The 27,060-nt window shown below is 29.0% G+C and overlaps 1 protein-coding gene across 5 annotated transcripts in view; it reads left to right on the top strand.

Annotated features, from left to right (window-relative positions):
• The first annotated feature begins 8,525 nt into the window (after window positions 1-8,525).
• LOC126745591 (tensin-1) overlaps window positions 8,526-27,060 on the top strand; it is a 572,168-nt gene continuing 553,633 nt past the window's right edge. For 3 of the 5 annotated variants that reach the window (XM_050453497.1, XM_050453499.1, XM_050453498.1), the window contains exon 1: window positions 8,526-8,896. In XM_050453497.1, the coding sequence (XP_050309454.1) occupies window positions 8,813-8,896 (84 nt within the window). In that variant the 5' untranslated portion in view covers window positions 8,526-8,812. The remainder of the gene's footprint in view (window positions 8,897-27,060) is intronic. The other 2 variants (XM_050453501.1, XM_050453502.1) reach the window with 1 other exon arrangement.

Genomic DNA, 27,060 nt, shown 5'->3' with positions numbered 1-27,060 from the left:
TTCAACGTATGCTGGAAGCGTAAGTTGAGATTTTTTTAAAGATGCCATTTTAAATGAATAGATTTTTTCCTAGAAGGTTTTTTTTCAATATTGAAAGTAATATTTTAATTGATTTGATTGCGGTTAGCTGGAGGTGAGGAGGTGATTGACAGAACTTCAGTAAATGCATAATTAAACGTCCCCTTGTATATCTAATTTGACGTGTTATTTTTTTTTTTTTTTTTTTTTTAAGAAAGTTATTAAGGGTGGATCGTTTTGAAATGAAAGCACTGTATATTTGTGCTTTGTGGTGGATACTTTTATATTAAAAATGTAAACCTGAAAAACGCGTAGGTAATTATACCATATTCACTTATACGATTTTAGCAAAGATTCTGAGCTCATCCCATAATTAATAGGAAGTTTACCAATTGAAAAAAATCCGTAGGAATCTGAAAGCGCAGACCATCGAATGGGCTATAAATTTAAAAAGATGGCGTACAGCATGCATTCCATTTGGTCACTGTAATGCACGCTCTTTGGCTTCCTAGAAACAAAGATTGCATCTTCTATTCCCATAGTATTGTAAATAAAGTTCGGAGCGGGTAAAGATGCATTTATATACTGCCTTTCAATAGCAATATAAATATTTATTTTAAAAAGATTTGCTTTGTAAAACAAATTAAAGCTTTCAAATAACTTTTACCCTCCTAAACCAATGCAGTTAAGTTAGTTTTAATTTAAACCTATAAAAAATATTCGATTTCTTAATGCTTTCCTGTTATTTTTATGTCACGATCAATTTGTAACCCACTAAAACAATTTACAAAAAACGAAAGTAAAGTCCACAGTACCCATAAATAATAATACGCAAATCCGATACGCCGAAACCGTGGCACATAAACTTGCACTTCTCAATCACGGGTTTGATTTTTATCAGTCACCATTACGACGGTGACTACCACGGTGGTCCAGGTTCAGATACCATCGATATTTCGTATTGGAAACGAAATATTATGAATTTAAAATATGGATGAGTTAAGTAGCTTATGTGATAGATGCAAATGATAAGAGGTAACAGAAAGTGCATATCATTTCAATAATTGTCACGTTATTAATTTTATTAAAATTAGTAATAAATTGTTCTATTTTAATTAAATTATTGCAATGGTTATAATAAAGCATGGTTATCAATCAAAATTGTGTTTTACGATTAATAGCCTTAGAAATAGAATATTTTTAATTAAACAATCAACGTTAATGTAAATATAAAATTATGCAACAAAAAAAAGGTTATTAATAAAACGTCTTTATTAAGCAGACACATTGTCTTATTTGCCTTTGATTGCTGTACCTAAATACTACTTAAACTCTGAACCTTCATATACATATTATAATTCTATACAAGAAAACCTTTTACAAATAGAAATACAATTATTGAATTGACCGTGTCCCTTAAATAGTATATTATTTGCGATTTTGATTTGCTTGAATTTTAGTGTTAAATAAACAATATAAGAAAGTAACCAGCAAGAATTAATAAAGATAAGGTATTTAAAGCTATTTCAAATCACAAATTCTGTGAGACTCAAACTTAGATCAAATATAAAACGGCAACAGGTGTTTTGCACACGTTATAATCAATGTTGCATCTTCTGACCCAAACAAGGAAAGAAAACTATCAAAAAATATTAAAATAAAGATTTGAAATTTAGAATTGATTTATTAGCAAAAAGACTCAGCACATTCATACTACCAGAAAATTGAATTAATATGTCGTTCAATATAATATTGAAAAACGAAGCAATTTATGAATCAACGTAATGAATAAATTGTGTATCGTCAGCATGCTGGTGAATTTTTGATGAATATAAAATGCTTGGTAGGTCTGGTGTATAAAGAACCAATAAAAGAAACCCAAAGATTAACCCTTGTGGCACCCCTGAAATTTTAAATGAGAAAAGCTGTTATATTTACGTACTCTTTGTGTACGATTTCATAAGAATCTTTTCAAAAAAAATAAAGCCATATAATTTCACCTATAGTATTTTAATTTGCTAATAAATAAGTAATAATCTATAACAATAAATGCCTTGAAGTAATCGAGGCAACCACAATAACATCAACAGCTCTTATTCAGTAATAATATTCAATATTGCACTAGTTGTGCTACGTCCCAATCTTAATCCAGATTGCTATACAGGAGGAATATTAGTTAGTTATTAGTAATTAGGAAAGTAGAAAGTTCACACTCACAAAAAAACTCGTTCAAGGACTGAAAATTACATTTTAAAGACCCACTAGACGCAACTCTTGGGGATTCTAAGGATTGCGTACTTTAGGGATGGGAATAACGACTACCTCTAGGCTTTTGGGCAATACCCGTCAATAAGCAACTGTTAAAAAGATTTGTAATACGTGGCTAATGATCTCAGGAAGATACATCTTTATCATTGAGAGCATTATAATGTCAGATCCCGCAGCATTTGCTTTAAAGTTTTTTATTATTTACATCACACTATATTGGCCTACTAGAAACCTAACTACTACTATCAGAAAGTTAAAATTAGTATTGGCAAATTTATTATTAAAGTAAAAGTGTGTCTTTATAGGGCAATTATCTGACTTATTAAAGACACTTTAAAATGAGTGGAAATTCACAATTTTCTGAAGGTTTTAATATTAAGGTTTCTCAAACCAGTCCAAAGCCTTTTGCGTGATTTATCATATTGCAGCATAATTACTTTTTTACTTTGTTTATATTTATTAATATTACAGCACTTGGGCCCCAGTAGGCACATTGAATGCTTTTTTTAAAAGAGGCGAGAAACCACACTCAGATTATCATTTAGCCCAACAAATCAAATTAAGCGATGATACAACATTGGCGCCGATGGGAAATCCTTTGATCAAACGGATCTATGGGATATACCAGGAATTCTGTTGTGTATTGACAAGAGAGACTCGATTAAAGACTATGTTTTATTATCTTGTCTTCATTTACTTAGTTTCAATTTAATTAGATGACTATTTGATTGACAGTGACCAATTGTGATACCTGTAACAAAATGTAGTTTCTTTCTAGTCAGAGACAAATTACGTATTGCCGTAAATTTCTTTTATTAAGATAAATATTTTGTAACTTAAAAACCTTATTGTAACTTATTAACTTTATGAATAATTTTATGCATTGACCTGTTTTTTATTTATACATATATTTATACATTTTATCTGAATTCAACAAATTTCTTTTTTACAAATATTAAAAATAATCATAGGCAGATTTTGAACAATTCGAAGTAATTTTGGCGCCCAACAGAGTTACGAAAAAATATTGAATTACTGGTAATAATACTGAATAGCAATTGGTTCTTCAGTGAGTACAGCGCTTAAAAATTATATGAGACGCTAACTCGTTATCTTTCTCTGATACTCTGCACAGGGTTTCTTCGTGTTACGTATCTATCTTTTATAGGTATTTTCTGCTATATTCTACTATTTCGTAAGTTCCTATTGTTTAACATTTGTCTGTATTTCAATAGATCGAAAATGAAATGGCAGAAGGTGTTTTGAACAAGTTGCAAACGATATTGCATCTTCTGGTCCAAACAATGAAAAAAACTATCAACCAATATTGAATTAAAGATAAAAACAAAAACTTCAAGTTTTTTCCTAGTTTTTAAACTTAGAATTGATTTATTAAAAAAAAACCATGCGCATTCGTAAATAACATATCTGCTTAAGAACACTGATAAGAAAGTCATTAATATGGGTCGCATAAATTGGGTGCGACTTCACAATTTTCTTTAGGTCTTAATATTAAGGTTTCTCAAACCAGTCCAAAGTCTTTTGCCTTAATTAGATAACTTTTACTAACTTTTTCTCTTCTGTTAGAGCACTCTTTATAATATTTCTAATTTACAGAACATTTATTTTGTTTACATTTAGTTAGTGCTGCAGGCACATTGTACGCATTTATTGAAAGAGACAAGAAACCACACTCAACTTGTCATCTAGCCTAACACATCAACTTTAGCGATGACATTAGCCGAGGGGAGATCCTTTGATCAAACGGATCTATGGGATACACCGGGAATTCTGTTGTGTATTGGCAAGAGAGAGACGATTAAAAATTCTGTGTTTTATTGTCCATTCTTCATTTGCTTAGTTTCAATTTAAATAGATGACTATTTGATTGACAGTGACCAATTGTGATACCTGTTACAAAATGTAGTTTCCTTCTAGTCAGAGACAAATTATATTTTGCCGTTTGCAAGTATGTATTTCTTTTATTAAAGTAAATATTTTATAACTTGAAAACTCTACAAAAAATGTCTTATAGTTGGAATAATTTAATTTTTCGACCTGTTTTTTATTAATACATATATTTATGCATTTTATTTTAATTAAACAGATTTCTTTTTTACAAATATTAAAAATTGTCATAGGCAGATTTTGAACAATTTATAGTAATTTTGGCGCCCAACAGAATCACAAAAAAATATTGAATTACTCGTAATAATACTGAATAGCAACTGGTTCTTCAGTGAGTACGGCGCTTAAAAAATATATGAGATGCTAACACGTTATGTGCTTCTCATACTCTACATAGAGTTCCTTTGTGTTACATATCTATCTTCTATAGGTATTTTCTGCTGAATTCTACTATTTCGTAAGGTTTTAATTGTCGACTGGCAACATTTGTCTGCATTTTAATAGATCAAAAATAAAACGACAACGGGTGTTTTAAACAAGTTGCAAATGATATAAACATCTTCTGGTCTAAACAAAGAACAAAATTATTAACCAATATTCAACGAAAGCTTCAGTAAGTTTTTTTCTATTTTATTATTTTGGAATTGATTTATTAACAAAAAGCATGCGTATTCGTAAATAACATCTCTGCTTAAGAGTACTGACAATATCTTTAAGCCGCAAGGTTATTAAAAGTTTAATCTAATAATGACGGACGAAATCATATTTTGTGATAAATATGAAATATTTGGTAAGTCTTACGTGTAAAGAAGATGTAATCAAAAGCTACCATAATAGCAGAAATTGATAGGTCAAGAGGTTTTATTATAGTCCTATGGTGAGACACTCAAATTACGAGATAGTTTCACCACTAATCAAAACTCTTTATTTTACTCTCGACACGTATTTTGCTTATGATGAAAACTTTTTTAAGAAGATGCTAACATCGTTAGCGAAACAGGTATCGAAAGTAAAATAAAGTTTTGGTTAGTGGTAAATCTGTCTCGTAATTTAAAGTCTTATTTATGTTGTGACTAATATTCACTAGTTGTATGTCCCGTTTTAAGTTTAGATTGCTGTACAGAAAACTATTATTAGTTACTAGACAAGTAGAAAGTTGCACACAAACCATTCATTATATTTAAAAGACTCACTGTATAAAAATCCTAGTGATTCTGAGGATTGGATACTTTAGCGTTTCTATTTCTAAGTACAGATTGACTGCCACCAGCCGTTTCAGAAATACCCTGTCAAAAAACAACTTGTTAAAATGTTTGCAATAGGTGGCTAATGGTATTAGGAAGACGCATCTTTATCTCTAATAACTTTTTATTAATAATAACTTTTTTAAGATTTAAGATCTTATATTTTTATAAAAAACAAAGATTGTGTTCAATATATTTGAGAATCTTTATAGTTTTCCCTAAATTACATTATTAATAATTTTTCTTCAAATTTTTCACGTAATATCTCGAGCTGGTCCAGCAGCTCTCTTTGTCTAGATCAAAGAGTGGCGAGCGCTCTAATTTTATATTTATATTGACATACTTTATTCCTAAAATTTATTTTTTTTTACCTATATTTGCAATAATTATTTATTGATCTGTTTCTTATTTATATATTTAAGTCTAAGTAAACAGATTTCTCAACACAGAACTATTTTTACAAATCTTGAAAAAATGCAGATTTAACATATTTTGAAGTAATTTTGGCGCCCAACAGAATTACAAAACAGTACTTAATAACTCCTTTAACACTTAAAATATTTTAGATTTTTGTAAAAAACAAAGATTGTGTTCAATATATTTAAGAATCTGTATAGTTTTCCCTAACTTACATAATTAATAATTTTTCTTCCAATTTTTCACGTAATATTACTGAATAGCAATTGGCTCTTCAGTGAATACCTTAAAATTATCTGAAAAGCTGACTTGTTATTTTCCTCTTGTGCTCTACGAAGTGATCTTTCATATTATGTATTAATTTTCTATAAGTTCTCTGCTGAATTTTTGCTATTTCGTAAGTCCCTGATATTGAGAGTCAACGCTTGTCTGTATTTCAATTACTTCTAACACCAGAATGTAATAGACTATCAAGTCTTTTAAGCTTTCTTTAATTAATTTACCTTTTTCAGTTGTAGTATCTCTTTGTCAATATGCAACTACTGTCTATAATTTTACAACCATAAAACAGCTCATTAGGAACAACGAAATAACTCTAGGAAGACTACTTTGTAATCTGAGCTCTAGCGCTACTATCCAACCGATACGATGCAGTAGTAGTGGCTTCATCTCATAGAGCTCTAACTCAAGCTGCTCCAGCAGCTCTCTTTGTCTAGATCAAAGAGTGGCGAGTGCTCTAATTTTATATTTATATTGACATACTTTATTTCTAAAATTTAATTTTTTTTTACTTATATTTGCAATAATTATTCATTGATCTGTTTCTTATTTATGCATTTTAATCTAAGTAAACAGATTTCTTAACATAGTACTATTTTTACAAATCTTGAAAAAATGCGGATTTAACATATTTTGAAGTAATTTTTGCGCCCAACAGAATTAAAAAACAATACTTAATAACCCCTTTAAGACTTAAAATATCTTATATATTTAAATGAACTTATTTAAATATATTCATTTTTATGAAAGGTTTACAATGTCTGAAATTGTTTGAAACAAGGATTGTATTCAATATATTTAAAAAGCTTTATAATTTTCCCTAAATTAAATTACTAATAATTTTTCTTTCTATTTTCCTCGTAATATTACTGAATAGCAATTGGTTCCTCAGTGAGTAAGGGTACCTTAAAAATATATGAGAAGCTGACTTGTTATCTTCCTCTTATACTGTACAAAGTGATCCTTTGTATTACCAAAGATAATACTACTACTCGTAGTAGTATTATCTTTGGTATTACATATCTATTTTCTACTGAATTTTTTTTTTCGTAAGTATTTGATGTCGAGAGTGTATATTTGTATGTTGGTTGTTACCCCAGTATGTATGTATATAATAGACTATCAAGTCTTTCAAATTTCCTTTAATTAAATTAACTTTTTCAGTTGTAGTATCTCTTTATCAATATGCAACTACTGTCTATAATTTCATAATCATAAAACAGCTCATTAGGAATAATGAAATAACTCTAGGAAGACTGCTTTGTAATCTGAGCTCTAGCGCTACTATCCAACCGATACGATACAGTAGTAGTAGCATCATCTCATAGAGCTCTATCTCGAGCTGGCCCAGCAGCTCTCTTTGTCTAGGTCAAAGAGTGGCGAGGGCTTTAATTTTATATTTATATTGACATACTTTATTCCTAAAATTTAATATATTTTTTTTACTTATATTTGCAATAATTATTCATTTGTCTGTTTCTTATTTATGCATTTTAATCTAAGTAAACAGATTTCTTAACATAGTACTATTTTTACAAATCTTGAAAAAATGCGGATTTAACATATTTTGAAGTAATTTTAGCGCCCAACAGAATTAAAAAACAATACTTAATAACCCCTTTAAGACTTAAAATATCTTATATTTTTAAATGAACCTATTTAAATATATTCATTTTTATGAAAGGTATACAATGTCTCACAAAATCGTTTGAAACAAGGATTGTATTCAATATATTTAAAAAGCTTTATAATTTTCCCTAAATTAAATTACTAATATTTTTTCTTCCTATTTTCCTCGTAATATTACTGAATAGCAATTGGTTCCTCAGTGAGTAAGGGTACCTTAAAAATATATAAGAAGCTGACTTGTTATTTTTCTCTTATACTGTACAAAGTGATCCTTTATATTACATATCTATTTTCTGCTAAATTATTCTTTTTCGTAAGTCTTTGATGTCGAGAGTCAATATTTGTATGTTGGTTGTTACCCCAGTATGTATGTATATAATAGACTATCAAGTCTTTCAAACTTCCTTTAATTAAATTAACTTGTTCAGTTGTAGTATTTCTTTATCAATATGCAGCTATTGCCTATAATTTTACAATCATTAGATAGCTCATTAGGAACAACGAAATAACTCTAGGAAGACTGCTTTGTAATCTGAGCTCTAGCGCTTCTATCCAACCGATACGATGCAGTAGTAGTGGCTTCATCTCATAGAGCTCTATCTCGAGCTGCTCCAGCAGCTCTCTTTGTCTAGATCAAAGAGCGGCGAGCGCTCTGATGCGGAGGAGTCCGGTCGCGCGTCCCGACGTCACAGACGCCGTTGTCGTCGTCAGCGCCATAGCCGGCAGTTGTTTTTCACCGGCTCTGTTTCTGTTAGTTCCGACCGGGACTTCGAACACTACGAAAGCCAAAGCCATCATGACGACGAAAGAGAAACGCGGTGGTGGCTAAGCGCCAGTACGTCGTATACGACACGTGACCCGCACAATAACAAACAATTTTTTTTTTGAACATGATTTGAGATAGTAATAAAAGGCGGTACTTTTGATGCGTCTAAAAACTTTTTTGAATAAATAATTTTGGTTTTTAAAAAAGAAACTTATATAATTGACTCTTTGTGAAAGTGTAAGGAAGGACAGAACTCCAAAAGTTGTAAATATTTTTTAAGGAAATGCCGTGGATAAAGTCGTGTCTATGTAACCAAGAAAAGAAAAAAACACCAACCATTAGTCCGCCCATTCATCTGTTGCTTAAGGTAAATTAACGTACCTAATTAAATAAATATAATTTCTATAATTTTTGGTATACGACATGATAAAAAATAACTTGATATTTGGCTTCAATCATTTTTTTTAAATCAATATTAGCTTATTTGCATTTAAGTACAAACAAAATAAAATCTTTGACCGTAGTACTTTTTTATGAATTAATATTAAAAAATATGTAGTATTAAAATAATTTGCAACAATTTTGGTGCCCAACAAAAACATTTATATAAAATTAGGGTAAATTAATGTAACTTATAAAATAAATAATATAGGCAAATTTTTTATTAACCTAATTTTTTAGTAATATGAGTTTTTTCTTTGAGTATATCTGCTTTTTAGTAAAAAAAAAATTGAATGAATTTCTGTATTATATATTTAATAAATTAATATGAAAAAATGCGAACTTAAGATAATTTGCAATAATTTTGGTGCCCAACAAAAACATTTATATAAAAGTATGTCTATAGATATCCTTTTCATAGATTATTCTTGACAATATTTTATATTTTACTTAGCTTGTTTCATGTCTCCCTTAATGTTAATTTTTTAGTACTTATAAACAATACAAATTTATTTAAAACAGACATTTTGCAATTTTTATATAAGTGGGTTTGATTATATCCATGAGTTGGAATTTTTATTGGAAAAATTATAGTTCAAGTGTTTTTGTTAGGTTTAAATTAGTTAAATTGTCATAAAATGTCATGAAATTTACTTCTAGGAATAGGAATATTGTTATTTTATATACAAATCTACTGACATAGATTACTGTAATATCGGGAAAAACCTTAACAGAAAACATATCTAAAAATAAATATGTCTTTCACTTCATGTGCCAAATATGATATTTCTGCATTAATAATTAGGGATAATCATATAGCCTTAATGAAGCCCTTACTACACATTATAAATCTAGTACTAAGAACAGGCATTTACCCAAATATTCTGAAAAAGTTCATAATAACTCCCATATTTATTAGTCTGGTGATATCCAGTGCGTTAAAAACTATTGGTCTATTGGCATAACGAGTACGCTAAATAAATTATTTAAAAAGTGCAATAAAATTAAATTGGAAATTCATTTGGAAAATAACAAATTATTATCAGATTGTCGAATTGGTTTTCAAAGTAAAATGAGTAGTGAGGGCGCAATTCAATACTTGCAAGAGCGAATAATAAAGTAATAATATTATAGCGAATAATAATAAAGTACTGAAATAGCACAATTTGAATTATACCTTATTAATCGAATGCAACAAGTAAAAATTGATAGCCTTATTGGAGAGATAGATATTGTTAAATATTGTGTGCCACAGGTTACAGACCTAGAGCCACTTTTATTTTTGATCTATATGAAGAACCCTACAAACATTTTACCTCAAATAAATTGTTCTGTTATTTGTTACACTGATGATCTGTAATTCTAATAAAAGCTATGAAAAATATTATAGAATAATGAAACTTTGAACGGATCAGGGTCCCCTAACTTAAAATAGTAATAAAACCAAATTTATTAATTATTTTATTTATAGCAGTAATCAGCAAGCAGAACCTTTGGAACTATCAAGGCATATTTATCCTTATTTAGCAAATCAGATGGAAAATTTCACTTGTGATTCCAATATTTCCTCAGTTTTATACATGAAATACCTCAGTATTTAAATTGATAAAAACTTAATATACTATATGCATATTGATTACATAACTAAAAAGATAAGGCAAACAATTTATAAGTTTAATCAATTACGCCAAATTAGGCCTCAGGAGTAGTATATCAGGCTCTAGTTGAATCCATTCTAAATTATGGTATAAGAATATGGGGTACTGCAGCACTCTCTTGCAGTAAGAAAACTTCACATAAAGAGCACGCTTAACTTTATAAAAAATAAGAATATTTATAAAATTCTACCATAAAGCCTTAACTACTCAGTCGGTCTATCACACGAAAAAAATTTTTTTTTTATTATTTACTAGTGTCAACGTCTTATTTCTGATGTAGGGCCAGGAATCTTTAATCTTATACCAAACGATTGCAAGGCTATAAAAACAAACTGCTTAATGTACGCATAACTAAATGTAGACGGTGTAACTAAAAAATATTTGTTAAAGTTACCTTTTTTAACGTAAATAAATATTTTAAATTCACACAGATTAGGCATCCAAGTCTGGTTATAATTACTAGTATATTTGCAAATAATATTTATTAATAAAATAGAAAAATAAATTAATTTTAATATTACTTTTACACAATTAATCTTAGTTAATTTAATTTTGGTTTCATAATGAACTCTCAAATTTATTGTTAAATTATTATTGTATTCTATAATACTATATCCCGATAAGTCACTTGTGACTTAGGGCATAAACAATTTTATAAGTATAACATTTGAATTGGAATTTGACATGATATTTTAAAATTTATAAATTAATTTAAAAAATACATTAACATAATTAGGCATTTTTTATTAAGATAAATACTTTGTAACTTAATTTAACAAAAGATTAACTTATATTTACAAAAAATGTTGATGATCTGTTTTTTAGTAATGTAATAAATACAAAAAATAACAATAAATATAAAAAAAAAAATTCCAGAATACTTTTTTACCAAAAAAAATTGTAGATTTAAAATTTTTTTGAATAATCTTGGCGCCCAACAGATATTTAAAATATTATTAAATGATGATTATTTATTATGATAATTCTTCGTCATCTATTATATAAAAGTAATCTTATATTTCTTACTAAATGTCTTAAGAATTAAACTCCATTAAGTATTTAAAAACATCCTATTTTTTTAAAAACTTTATAAGAAGCTGACTCGTTATCAAACTTTACTATCTCGTATGTCCCTGATATCGAGGGTTTGTCTGTATTTCTATTGCTTGTTACACCAGTGTATAATATGATTTGCTAAAAAGTGTTTCAAGTTTTCCTCTTAAACCAGTGTATAACAAGCAATTCTTTATCCTGTTTCGCAATGCACGTCCGATCTAGCATACTATAATAAGTTAAGGCCCTAAATAAGGGTACGTCTTATTTTATTTTACTACTTTTGTACACTAAATATCGAATCGATTAAGTCTGTTGCATAAACATTTAATACTAAATCAGATTTGTATTTTTAAATTGGAAGGTTATAAAGGGATGTAGTAATAATAGTAGTCTTTTATATGTCAAAGTTTTAAAATAAATTTACTTTAATATGTCAAAGTGTTTGAAACTTTCTAATATTTAATAAAAAATATTTACAGTATTTTAATTTAAATGTAGTATTCATAATTCTAAGTAATGAAAAAAATACCCAAATTGCCATAAATTAAAAAAATACATAAAAAATTATTTGCTTAGTTTAAACTTTTGACAAGAATTAAACTTGAATAACTTGTCTATTGATAAAAAAATAAAATAAATTTTTTCGACTTTTTCATAAATAAATATAAAAAAATATGTCGTCTCAAAATAATTTAAAATAATGTTGGTGCCCAACAGAAACGTTCATAAAAAATTATAGCTATAAATAATCTTTTATTATGTGTTTTCTAAGTAAGTATAATTTTATTTGTTACACAGTTTGTTTTAGTCTTCTTTAAAGTTAATTTTTTTAGTACTTATATGCAATACAAATTTAATTAAGCTCAGATTTTTAAATTTTCATATAAATGGACTTGGTTATATTCACGAGTATTTAGATGTTTTTTTATGCATTGGTAGGTGAAATTTTTGGAATTGGTAAGATTATTTTTCGCTATGATAACCTATGAAAAAAACTAACTTTAATTAAACATAATATATTTACTTTTTACAATATAGTTTGATAAAAGTATAACCTATTAAATATATTATATTAGAGACCTAGTTTAGTTGTTTTATGTTTTAAGGGTTAAGAGGGTTGTGAGATCAAGTAAAATCCAAGTCGTTTAAATCTTTTTGTCTTTATTGCCAACGTTTCGGCCTATATTAGACCTTCTTTAGGGAGAACAAAAAAAAATCAATGCTTTTCGTTTAAAGGTTTTTGTGGATTTAGTTATTTTAATCTTGTTATTTGCACACCAGTACTTCTGTAAAGGAATCGTCAAAAGATAAACCAATGTTTTGCTTTATACTGTCAAACGAAAAGCTTTGTTTTTTCTGTTTGCCCTGAAGAAGGCCCAATTACAGGCCGCAACGTTGACAAAAAGTAAAAAAAAATATTTAAACGGCTTGAACGACCCCACATCTAACTTAACCCTTAGAATTGAAAACTACTAAAATAAAATACTTAACAAAATAATATTTATTATTTATATTATTATCTTTAGTAAATGCCTAAATATATATTCATTAATGTATATCTTTAATTACTTAATAAATCATATTCATTTACATATCGAATACACATTTCCATAGAAGTAAATTCTATAAAAAAATAGTTCTAGATAAAATAGACAGAAATTAATTGATCTATTTTCTTAGTAATATAAAAAGAATTTTTAACTGATTACTTTTTACAAGAAAAAAATTAATAACTTTAAACAATCTTGGCGCCCAACAGGAATGCAAAACCTTATTTAGTTATGATTATTGATTACAATTAATATTCGTTATCTAATTTATAAGATTAATATAATATTTAAATAAATAAAAACTCCTTTAAGACGTTTAGAATCTTATATATTTATATATATATTAAGTTGGATGTTTCCAAAAAGGTAGAATTTCTTAGGATTTATTTAAAACAAAGATTATATTCAGAATATTTAGGAAGCCGAATAAATTTTCCCGAATTCAATAGCCTAAGTAATGTTTTCCTACGAATTTTCCTCCCGATATTAGTATTGAATAGTAACTAACTCGCTATCTTGCTCTCATACTCTATAGAGTCCTTCGTGTTACATATCTATTTTGTATAGATGTTTTTTTCTATTTCGTATGTCCGTACGGTCAAGAATCAACATTTGTCCGTATTTCTATTGCTTGTTACACCTGTATGTAAGAGGTCATGTTTTTTCCAAAAAGCGTTTCAAGTTTTCTTCCTGAACCAGTGTATAACAAGCAGTGCCTAATCCTGTTCCACAATGCACTTCCATTCTAGCATACCATAATAATACCTTTAGGCCTTGAACAAATGTATTTTTTAGTTTATTGTAACACTTAAGTAATGATTAGATAATAAAGTTAGAATATTAGTCTTAAAATATTTATTAAAAATATTGAAAAGCTAGTAATTTCTTTAACGTTACTTATACGTTAATAATCAAAATTAAGTTTGTTATAGATGGAATTCACATATGAATTTTAATATTGGAGATTAAAAAGGCATGTAGTAATAATAGTAAGCTTTCATATTTTTTCAATATGTCAAAGCTTTTCTAACATTTATTAAAAAACTTGCTAAGAAAAATAAATTAAATTTGGTTACAAATTTAAGATAAATGTAATTTACTATTGAAATAAAATTATATAAAAGAAATTGTAGCTGCACTCGTTAAAATCTGAGTAACTCAATATTATAAAATATGTATGTTTCATAATATAATATTATTCGAATACTTCATATAAATAATATTATCATTCATAAAGCGTATTTTAAATTTCATGTTACAAAAATGTAAAAACATTAATTATTTTCATTTTTCTTCTACTTTTTTGGTTTTACTTTGCAGTTTAAGTAGGTTGATAATTTTTTTTAGGGTATAATTAATTTTCTAGACTGGTTTGTAGTCCTTTAACTTGTTCAACTTCTACTGGGAATCCAATTCAGATTATTTAATAAAAAGATTTGTTCTTTTAAATTTCATCTCTTTAAATTATTGGTCGCCATAAGCAGAAACAATGTAAAAACTTTTAATCACTTTTAAATTATTCAATTTTTTTTTAATACCACTTTTCTTGACATTTCAATTAGTTTAATTTTTGACAAAAACTCTTTTATTTAGTTTAATGATTATAGCATTGCGGCAAAAATATTGGATATTTTTGGTTAATATTAGAAAAACCTTTATGGCATCATGCGCTATTAAGATTAAGGACGGATACATTAATGCAGACGGTATTTTGAAACAACATATAGATGGAACCTTATCTTATTTACAATCACCAGATCACAGGCGATTTTTACTTCTAAGTAGTTTTATTTTAATGTATTTTTTTTTATATATTTTCTATTTTGTACATATATATTGCTGGCACACGAGATAAACAACTTAACAATGATAAATTCCACTAATAGTGTAGAGAATTATTGAACAGAGATCTAAAATTTAAAGGTAAAACTTAATGTAAAGTTAAGTTACAAATGTTTTCAGATTAATACGTTAAACGTTAAGAACTGCTTGAAATGTTTACCTTTGTAATATATTTTTTTCACCTTATAAAAATCCTTAAATTATATTAAGCTATTTGGACATAAACATTATATTATATTAAACTCGATCGCATAATTTAACTCTTTTTCTTGGGATGCCGTTTTCTTGTTGCTAATATGATATTGAACTTTTCTTTACTTAATGTACCTAAGTTTGTTCAATAATGCACATCTGTTCTTAAGAATTTGTTTTTATAGGATACGTGTACGTAATATTTTCATGGTGCTATACACAAAAATAACTGTCGATGTTAGAGTGATGTGAATCCACATTGATTTTGCAATAGAAACACTCTTCATATCCAAGAAAATCGGCGTTTTCGGATGTATGGCGTTTCCTATTGTATGACAGCTCTTTATTCCAGAAAACTCAATGTACTTTAAGAGGATAATAGCGTCAGCAGAAACACTGAATATACCAACCATATTGCACAATCCCCTATCAAACTTAATGAGACAAATTGTGAAATGCCTGATAACACAGAAGATTAAAATTGAGGCCTCTAGCTAATAGACTTCAATAGGCAAAGCACATTAGCACCGTATGCTGCACTCATTTATATTATACTCATTAATATCCTAGCGCATCACGATTACTTAGGTTTACTAGAATTGGCACAGAACGCCTAATATGCGTAATTGCAAGCATACTTAGCAAACCCTATCCTTAAATTCTACTGATAAATAAGATACGCAATGGAAGGCATGGATAGGTCCAAAAGTAACGGAAGATATGCGCTTATACTTTCCATGAAGAACAAAGAAGAAGTCGGAGAAGAAGAAAACGAATATGAACAAGGAGAAGGAGAAGAAGAGAACTTCAGATTCGTCAGATTCCTGTGTACAGAACGCGACTCACACGTGATCAGGAAATCTTGCAAGTATATATAAACGAAGCGTTTCTGACACGCGCGATATTGTAGACAAGTAATTGTAGACAAGGATCTAAGGATAAATACTAAATTTATAAATTTTCATATTCTTGAATAACGTGGAATCATTGTAAAGTTATTTTAAATTTATGACAAGATCTTAATGCAAATTATGATCTATCCTAAATTTTTTACTTAATGTTAAATTTTAGCATATTGGTAGACAGATATTTAGTTTACGGCAATAATATTTGATTTACTGACCATGATTAGTCATCTCCTATTTGATAATTTAATTCAGTTTTCATATGTACCTTGAGCATTTACATTTTTGTTTTTAAACATATTAACATAATTTTTCTTTCTCTATATTATTAAGAAATTAGTTCTTTCTTGGTACAGATTGAAAAATGGGGTAACACAAAGATGATTGTAATTCAATAAATTTGAGGGATCGCTAAGAGATTTTAGCAATAATATTTAAGTACTCAGTAGTATTAATAATAATTTGATTTATGTTGCAACAGTTTTTAGGATAAACAGGCAATGGTTTAAATAAATACCAAAATAAGAATGATATGGTTTTTAACTTTACCAATTGAAACAAAAAAAAATTAAATACTGATTTATTAATTTTTTTTATGGTTCTTCTTCTTATAGTTTCTATTCATTTCGGATGTTAGTTATCTCAATTTTGATTACTGCAGCCAGGAATAATTCAGTTGTACTCATACCAAATTAGATTCTAAGGTTTTTTAACCATGAGATTCATCTTATACCCACACTTTGTTTTCTTTGGAAGATAAAAGTCTTCAAAAGTGGAATCTATTTTCATTTCTCATTACGTGTTGAAGGTATCTTTCCTTCACACTATTAACCAGTTCCTTTTTCTTGCCCATTCTGCTAAGAACCTCGATATTTCTTATGTGGTCTAAAGTCCATGATATTTTCAATATTCTAGGATATAACCATAACTCAAATGCTTCCAGTTTCTTCATTGTGGCTTCAGTAAGTGTTCATACTTATACCTCGTAAAACAGGATAAAGAACACTTAACAGCGCAGTCCTTAGCTTGCAATATTTAGTAATATCTTGTAAATAAATATCACATGTTGCTGAATATAGTCCTGGTCTTTTGAATGCTGCTTCGTATTTCCTGCTTCGAATTATTCCATTTCTCGTTCACCAGAGTTGCGAGATAAGTAATACTGCTCACTCATTCTATCGGTTTTTGCTTGATTATAGGCTAATAGTTAATAATATTATCCTTGATTATAATTATTAGTTTTGTATTTTTAATATGATTATCTAGGCCATATAGTTGACTGAACTCTGTTATTCTATTTATCAGATTTTCTAACCCTTCTATGCTGTCAGAGAAACGACCTTATTGTCTGCAAAATGAATATTGTTCACTTTTTATCTATTTACGGATAATTCTGACTCTGTGAGTTTTAAGGCTTCAAAATATGCCAGTATCTTCATTTCCTCTGTTGACTCATTTCTGATGTCCTTTCCACACAAACCTGCATTTTTTAGAATTTCTACCATTTTTCGATGTTTCACTCTATCAAAAGGCAGATCAAAATTTGACAGATCAAAAATGGCTTCCATGTATTACTTTCAACAGTTTTGGATTTTTCGATCTTTTAATAGATTGGCACACGTTTTAAAACAAGGCATAGAGATCAAAAGAAAGATTTATTAAAAACCCATGATTTTAATCAAAATCAATGATAAATAAAATGGTAATGTCATATCCCGTTCAAAGTACATACATATCCTCCTTTTTTATAACCTCATCAAGTGCCAACGAACGTACCCATTACCTGCCTAATCAATTAAGATATTTCATATTAAAACAAAAACGTAATTCATCTACCCATACACTCATTATATTTAATTACAAGCTTGTTTAGTCATAATTAAATCACGTCACTTGAGTGCTGCCCCAATGTTTACTTTAAAATTAATTATTTTGTAAAAAAAAAGTTATACGCCAGTATTTATTAGCCCGACACGACTTGACGGGAGATCTAACTCTTGCTGTAATATTTATACTTATTATGCCTCGAGGGGCTCATGTTTATGTATAACTAGATTAAGACATTATTTCCTATATGCAACCGCTCAATTTGTCATAAATAATGTTGGTTTTTTGAAAAATTCGAGCATGGGTGTGGCCTTGTTAGTGCCTGTCTCCTATAAAATAATTGCAAATTTGATGTGGTGTATCGTGAAAATTGGATTACATAAATTTCTAAATCAGTTATTTTATGAAATAAATGGCGATATAAATAATATAGCGATTGCAAACTTGTTACTCCTAACTAGCTACAAGAGCGGCAGACACAAGGTGTTTTTAAAAATTTATAATATACTAATATTGATGATTTTCAAATTCGTATTAAATAACATTCTACTGAAATATTCATAATTAAACTTATTTTACTTAATCTCAAATAATGAATATTTGTTAAGATAACAACCACTTTATAATTTTTTTGCTCCAGAAAAATCCCTTTCTTTGTATGACTAAAGCAATGGGCAGCATATCCACTGATATCATAAAATTTATTCTAAACCTTTGAAAAGAGTCAAATAGACTGGTGTCTTAAAGTCATACTAAAAAATACCAATAAAAGTCAGAAATTCTCTTTTTCAAAAATTATTACAAATATATTATTTTCAGTTCTATGACTGAACTGGAAAAACAAAAATGCTCAATAATCGAGAATGAGAAATTCAAATAGTATAGCTAATGAATTAAATATAAGAAGTGGTTCAGGCTCATAAACCTTACACAGCATTAATTCCACCTTATACAGCATTAATTCCAAATACAATTGCTTTGTTTTACTAGGCAAATATACTAAGATATTACAAGCGTAAGTCATAAAGATGTATGTGACCTGATAAAAGGTTACTCTAATGGAGAGACTACCAAATCCACGGATAGTTTTTAATAAATACTCTTGAGACCAATAAATTTACTTAAATATAGCATGAAATAGCTTCGCTATACACGATAGAGTAACTACGAGCAAAGCGAATATACAGGAGTGACAGGCAATGAAAACTCGAAGGTCCTCTGAAGATTAGATTTCTTATTAGAAAGTAATTCTAAAGAAAATTACCTTCTTAGGATAGATTACAGATATATATCATATAAAGCTACGGAAATGATACACAACAAAGAGCAGATGTTGATTACAGGTCAAGTCTATCAATTAAAAAATTAGCAAAACAAAGACCAGAATATTAATAGGATTATTAGGTGGAGATTACATAATGAGGAACACTCAAACAATATCATATTCCATTATGAATAATAATGCAGACTACATGATCGGTGACCTACAGTTATTTAGAAAAGAAAAACAAAATACCTGATGGAGGAAGATAATACAAATAAAGCTAATCTATGCAAGGAACTAATCAGGAGGCATTTTTACTATTAGAATTATTTTACTGTGATAAATTATATTTTAAGAGTATTGTATATATCCATGCATTGTCTGATGTCACGTACCTAAAAAGCTTTCTTTATAAATGTTCATTTTATTTCCTTTTTTTGACTTAAGTCAAACGTATTGAATTCGCCCTGAAGATACAAATATATTTTGCGAAACGTTGGCAAGTTTAAATAGGATTGAACTTTTATTTTTTTCATCTCTTACTCAATAATATTAAAAAATATAATCTTATTTGAATCATTAAATTAAAAAAAAAAATTCATTCTTACTCTTAATTTTAATTTCATGACTTGTTGAATATTATACTAGATTCAGCATATTGTACTATATACCGGGTTCAATATTTTGGTTCGTTGGTATGGTTTAATATTTGCGTCGCCGAGCGGAACATAGGAAATCCCATGTAAATTTTAAGGGGGTCAATTGTTGGCTTCCCTGTACATTTCACAGAAAAAATGTAAGATAACTTTTTGAAGAGACCAATCTGGCAAACCCTCGTGAAAAGTTTCAAAAAATTTTAATAAGCGAATCTTAAATTATTCAATTAAATGTAATTGCAAAATTACCAAATTTTCGGTTCAGGTAAAACCTCTTCAAGATTTTCTACAACTCACTTAATATTTCTTGCCTATTTAGGTCTTGGTAATGATGAAGCAAGCAAAAACTATTTCAGCATTCCTTTTTATTGATATGAGAATAAAAAAAACTAAAAATTGTTGTTTAATTTGGTTTAAAATGCCAGACTTAATGTTGACTCATGTTGCATGACAGAAGTAGTCGTCAGTGCTATAGTCGTTTGAATTTCATTAACTACAAGCCAGAAACATAGTTCATTTAACAGAATTGCACAAAATAACAATTCTACAGATGATTGGCTGCGGAAGTAATATACGGACGCAAGTGCAAGTAGCTTGCTTATTTCACGAAAAATTTTCAAATTTGCCGCCTTTAACCCAAGGGACAATTAGTAAAATAGAAAACCAATTCCGCGAGCTGGGCCATGTTAGGCAGGTAAAAAAAGCAGCTGCCAATGCAATAAGTGAGGATACCAAATTGACTGTTATGCTTGAGTTTAACGAACACCCACATACATCTACTCGAAAAGCAGCCCTAGTACTCGATATTCGCTATTTATTAGTTATTAGAACATTAAAAGAAAACAAAATGCATTCCTATAAAATTATACCCACCCAGGAGCTCACGCAAGACGATTTTGACAGGAGAATGTATTCTTGTGAACAAATGATGGCAATGTTAGACAGCAATTTGATCCAATTAGAACATGTCATGTTTTCTGATGAGTGCACTTTTACTCTTCACAGTCATGCCAATCGTCAAAATTGCCGCTATTGGTCCAGGGAAAATTCTTGCTGGACAAGAGAAGACAATACTCAATACTCTGAAAAGGTTAACGTGTGGGCAGGAATTATTGAAGACCAGATCATAGGTCCCTTTTTTATTGAGGTCAATTTGAATGGCGATAATTATTTATAATTGCTTCAAATTAATGTAGTGCCAACGTTGGACAACTTGTATCCTGATCCAGGAAACCTACAAGTTCCAGCGAATTTGATATGGGGTCAACAAGATGGAGCATCACCCCACTATCAAATAAATGTCCGGCAGTACCTCAACCAAATATTTCCAGATCGGTGGATAGGGAGGCGAGGATCGATGGAATGGCCAGCATGGTCTCCTGATCTGACGCCATTAGACTTTTTCTTATGGGGATATGTGAAAACTATTCTATACAAAACTAAACCCACTGACTTAGCTGACTTACGAAGACGTATAACCCTGGCAATTAGATCGATCACACCTGAGATGTTGAGTAACGTTAGAAGAAATTTCTATTTACGGGTAGGTTGTTGCCAAGACGTTCGTGGTAAGCATTTTGAACATCTCTTACATTGAAATTATTGTTTAGATTTGCATTATGTATTTTTTTTGTTGTATCAATTTTCGACAAATAAATAATTTTCTTTTCTAAATGTTATTTTTTGAATTTTACTTAATATTTCTGAAACAGTCAAAGATAGATATAGGACATTGTATACAAAATATGTCTTAAATGATCTGAGGAATCTAAAAATTAATTAACATACAGAGTGCAAGTTGGTATTGGCCACCGTTATCTGATACTCCCTGAATAAAAATTTTTTGTGAAAAAAAAATGTGCAACTATAGAAACTAATCGACGTGTTCGAGCGTTTTTTCCAACATGCTCCCATCTATTTATTAGCTAATTTATTCCATTTGGCTCACACACACTGTATAAAGGTTGATTTAGAATAAACACAGCAAAATCCAAATGAGTATTGTACACGTGAAAATAATTTTAAATAAATAATAGTGTAAAAAAAAATTGAACACGCTTTTAATAGTAATCGAACTAAAAAGTAAAAAATAATTCTTAATTAGAAAGAGTTGTTATTACAGTCGTAGAAGGCGGACAATCATAATAAATTACCTTAAATAAAACTCATAGTAAAATTTAAGTTATTAACATAATAATTCAGATCAAAGCAAAAAGTGTGGAGAGCATATTAAATATGACAATTATTCTATTAGCTACTATCTATAGCAGAAGAGTTATGAAAATGAAGTAAAATGCACCCCACGCTTTTACATTGATTTAAATTATTCTGTTAATAACTTAAATTTTATTATGGTTTTTATTTGAGGTAATTAATTATGATTAATTGTCCGACCTTCTACTACTGTAATAAAAACTCTTTTTAATTAAAAATTATTTTCTACTTTTTAGTTCGATTCGCAATAAAAGCGTGTTTTTTTAGTTTTTTTTAGCTATTATTTATTATCTTGTTGAAAATATCTCATACTACCTAGATACTTTCAAGGGCGGCGACATGTTCAAATTTTCATACTATTAAAATCGATAAAATAAATGTTAACTGAAAAAGTCTACTAATTTGATAAATAGAAAATAGAATGAATTTAACGTACAATTAAGCAAAATCCTGCTGGCCATCCGTGTAACTATAGACAGACCCATTTAAATCCTAGCAGTTCTTATAAGGACAAAGGGTAACTGTTATCAAATTATTCCATTGTCATCGATTCTTGATACGTGTGCAAAATTTCAGTTGATCAGACTTTTAGAAACCAGTGAAAATTGGGCTCAAAAATTTAGTTACACATATACACAAATACAAAAGCGTGTTAATAATTCACAACAAAATATACCAAAAATACGAAGAAAGATTTGGGGAAACACAGCTTGGTTTCAAAAATGGTTTAGACATGCGAGACGCCCTGTACTGCATTAACCTGCTTATACAGAAATGCTATGACCAATCAAAAGACTTTTTTATATGCTTCTTACATAACTAAAAGGCTTTTGACAACGTCAAATACGATCTTTAGATACCCATTCTATAAGAAGATGGCATGGATGAAAAAGCTACTCATATAATACATGAAATATACTGCAACCAAACAACAAAACTACGAACTCATGATTGACATTACACAGACAACATAACTATAGCTAAGGGAGTTTAACATATATGCACTGTATTGTCACTGCTTTTATTCAACATATACTCCAAGGGGAATAAAGATGAATGGTATTCCCATCAACATTTTAAGATACCCTTACTATATCGACCTTAGCAATATTGAAGATCTACAAGCCATCGTAAATGCCATAAACGCAAAAGGAAAGAAATGTAATATCAACATCCAAACTGATGATAGTGAGCATTACGACAACGCAGAATTCTATATTGACAATAACCAGATCGAGAGGGTGAACTAGTTCAAATACTTGGGCACAACATTGAACGACAAACGGAACAACGATGAAAAAATCAAAAAATGTATAGCCGCTGCTCGAAATACGTTTATCAAGTTTAATATCTACCTTTTGCGACAAAAGGTACCATTAGGATATATGACCTATACAGTTATATAAAGTAAATACCTGGTCACTCAAATTTGACCCTTCAAAGGATAGAGGCCTTCGAAATGTAGATCCTGAGAAGATTACTTGGGATTCCCTGTATAGAACGTGTAATAAATGAGCAAGTATTACGCACAACAAACGTCGACCGACAACTTCTAAGCATCGTAAAAACAACGAAAATTAACCTACCTAGGACATATTCTTTGAGGTTCTAGGTACAATTTACTTACAACCGTACTAATGGGAAAAATCGAAGGAAAAAGAGGACCAGGACGAAAACAACACACTTGGCTATGCAATATCTGAAACTGATATAATATAGCTGATGCTGCCACGATATTCAATGAAGCCGAGGAAAGAACACTTTATATTGCCCCGTAAATAACAAGCCAACTTACTGCAGGTATTTAGTGAAGAAAAAATAAAACTTGATAGAAATTCATGACAAAAACTAATGAGGAGGCAAATGTTACATAAATATTATTAATCTCATTAACTGTTGAATATTTTATTAGCTTCAGTATCAAGAAGAGTCTGTATACTGAAGACTGTTATATTATTTAATAAATGAACTAAATATCTACAAATTTAATTTTCATCATTTTTGATTTTCAGGATGGCAACTATTCGCCATTTTGAGGCTAATTCTCATGTCTTGCATAAATATGTGATTTACATGTTACTCTCTTACTAGTTACTTTGTAACTATATTATATAATTTTGTAACAACATCAGAGTGCAAAACAGATACAAGGAAGAGCACTTTTTTTGTATGTAATAAATATGTATAGGTTGGAGCATCGGAAACAAAACAGAGGCATTTACTGGTACTTCCTTTTTTTTTGGAAAAACGCTCATATCCTTTGATTTGATTTTCAAGGAGGACACAAGTTTTGTGAAAAATCAGGTGCAACCCCTGGGCGAGGTATAATTCAGTACTTTTGTAGATTTATTGATTTTAAGCTTAAATAAAACTAATACATCATCATTAGTGGAGATTAATATGTTTGGCAGGAAAGTAGTTTGAAGAATGAACTGACTTGTCAGGTAAATGTTGGAAATGACCACCATGACTTTCCATGCTGTATTAAAGATTTTACTCAAAACGTTGCCACATATTTTGAAGATTTAAGGAGTAATTTGAATGCACTTATTCACAATTCTCTGCCGCAAATCTTCTAACTAAGATTTTGCTTTGAAAGTGACCCCAAAGTTGATAAATCTGGCGATCTTGGGGGCCATTCAATGGCACCTCTTCTACCAATCCATCAATCTGGAATGAGTCTGATTTTATTGTTGTCTAACACAAAATGCGTAATGTGGTGGGTCACCATCCTGTTGGAACATCAACCTATTTGCAACGTACCGCCGATCATTCTGATTTTCAAATATGACAGTTAATGCAAGATCTATGACGTCTTTCAGTACATTTCACCAGCCAAATTTCCAGGTAAGAAAAAGTGACTACCTAAATGATCGCCATAAATACCAGCCCAGATATTTAATTTTTGTGGCTGCTGTGTGTGTACCCCATGATAAATTCTGGGATTAGAATCGGACATATATTGATAGTTATGATGATTCATTACGATATTTAAGAGAAAACATCATTTATCGGAATACAAAATGTTAAATAGAAAATATTTATCGTTTATAATTTGTTTACTCATATCTTCACAAAATTGTAGTTGCCGATCGAAATTGTCTTCATTAAGTTCTTGTAGAAGGTGAATTTTATACGGATAAAAACTATGGACCTTTAGAATCCGTTGCATACTACATCCACTAACACAACACACAGTATTTAATGTGCGGGTACTTAACGTACGATCTACATACACTTTTCTTAAAACCCTCACTTCTAATGCTTAATTCCTTATGGGATTTTTTGCGTTTTTTATTGGCGACTAATCCAGTGTCCCGAAATTTAGCTACAAGTTCTATCATTCATGCTTGTTACTGTTCTCATGTCGTTCATTAAATATTTATTTTGTTATATTAGTGCACTAATAATTTCTGAAAAATATTTCAATAATTTCAACCCTTTCTGTCATGGAATATGGTTAATTTATATAAAAAGCGTTAAAAGGTATTTTAGGAACAGATTTCGCTTGAATCAATCACAAACTATGTACTTAATTCCTATTTGAAATAAGTGCAAGACATTTGCTTCTTATCTTTCTTTAATCAAAAACTTTTCTGTCAGAAAAAAACGCTCCAATCGCTGTTTTTAATAACAAAATGGTAGACAAACCATTGGTGTAGTAAAAGATAGCACTTCGTTATTAAGTAAAGGCTTTTACAAATTTTGTTTATAAAAGTAGTACAAACTAATCTACTTTAAGCTTTAAATTAATAAATCTCCAAAAATACTAAAATGAAATACATGCATTTTACATCATTACAAAGGGAATTAAAACACCTTTAAAATAAGTATCACTTGACCCCTCTTTGCATTTAAGATCTTAGGGGTGGTGTCACCCCCGCCCAGAGGGCTGCACGTGTTAACGTAGTTTTTATACTAAACTTGTAATCGATGAGTCTGAGCATTTTTCAAAAAAAAACTGAACTACCAGTGAATGCCTGTTTCGTTTTCGATGCGCCACCCTTTATATATATTTTTAATACAAATTAATATTTCTAACAAATATCACTTAAATTGTTTTTAATGAAGAAAATACCAAATATAATAAGACTCTTGGTAATTCCACAAATGTTAATATACGAAATACAAAAGAATCAACGTATGAAAGAAAATAAATTATAAATTTTTAAAATAAATATATTATTTATTGTCTTATCTATTTCAAATAAAATATTTTAATTTTAAATTGTAAAATGACACATAACGGAAAAAATCTTAAAATGACGTATTTTTTTACTACTTATTTCAAATATTGACCGCCAAACTTCACATCATATTTTCTTTGGACACTAGACTTCTAAATATAAATAATGAAGTCTTTTAGCAGGACAACATTAAATTATTCGGTTACTTTATTACCACACATCAGCTTTCAACCGTTGAATTACGGTCTATTTTAAACTCAATTTTGAGCTACTTGCGAAGAAAGAATGTCACCATGTCTTATCTATTTTTAAACTGGAATCGGAAGTATTTGGAGTTAAATGGACAAAGGAAACTGTATTTAGAAGGTATATTAAAAGTCAAATATATACAAAGAGTTGAAGATAAAAAGCGTTTGCTGGTTTGTAATAAGTTAATGGTGTTTAAGTTTTTATAATTAATAAATAGCAACCAAATTTATTTATTAATTTAAATTTACATCCTATAACATTCAGCAAAAATTTAATACCAAAAAATGGCCTTTTTACAATGTAAAAGTTATAAACTAAACATACAATATAACACACTTAAATAAACTAATTTAAAACTGTTCAGAATTAAAATCTATAGTAAAAAATTTTAAAATACAATTAATAAGTGAAAAACAGATAAAATAAAAATTTAAAATTAACACAAGAAAAATGTGTTTATAAAAAAAGTAGTTTTTTCTTATTTTTTAAG

Source organism: Anthonomus grandis, chromosome 16 (genome assembly GCF_022605725.1).
Source record: "Anthonomus grandis grandis chromosome 16, icAntGran1.3, whole genome shotgun sequence".
NCBI lineage: Eukaryota > Metazoa > Arthropoda > Insecta > Coleoptera > Curculionidae > Anthonomus > Anthonomus grandis.
This window is presented reverse-complemented; position numbering and strand designations above follow the sequence as displayed.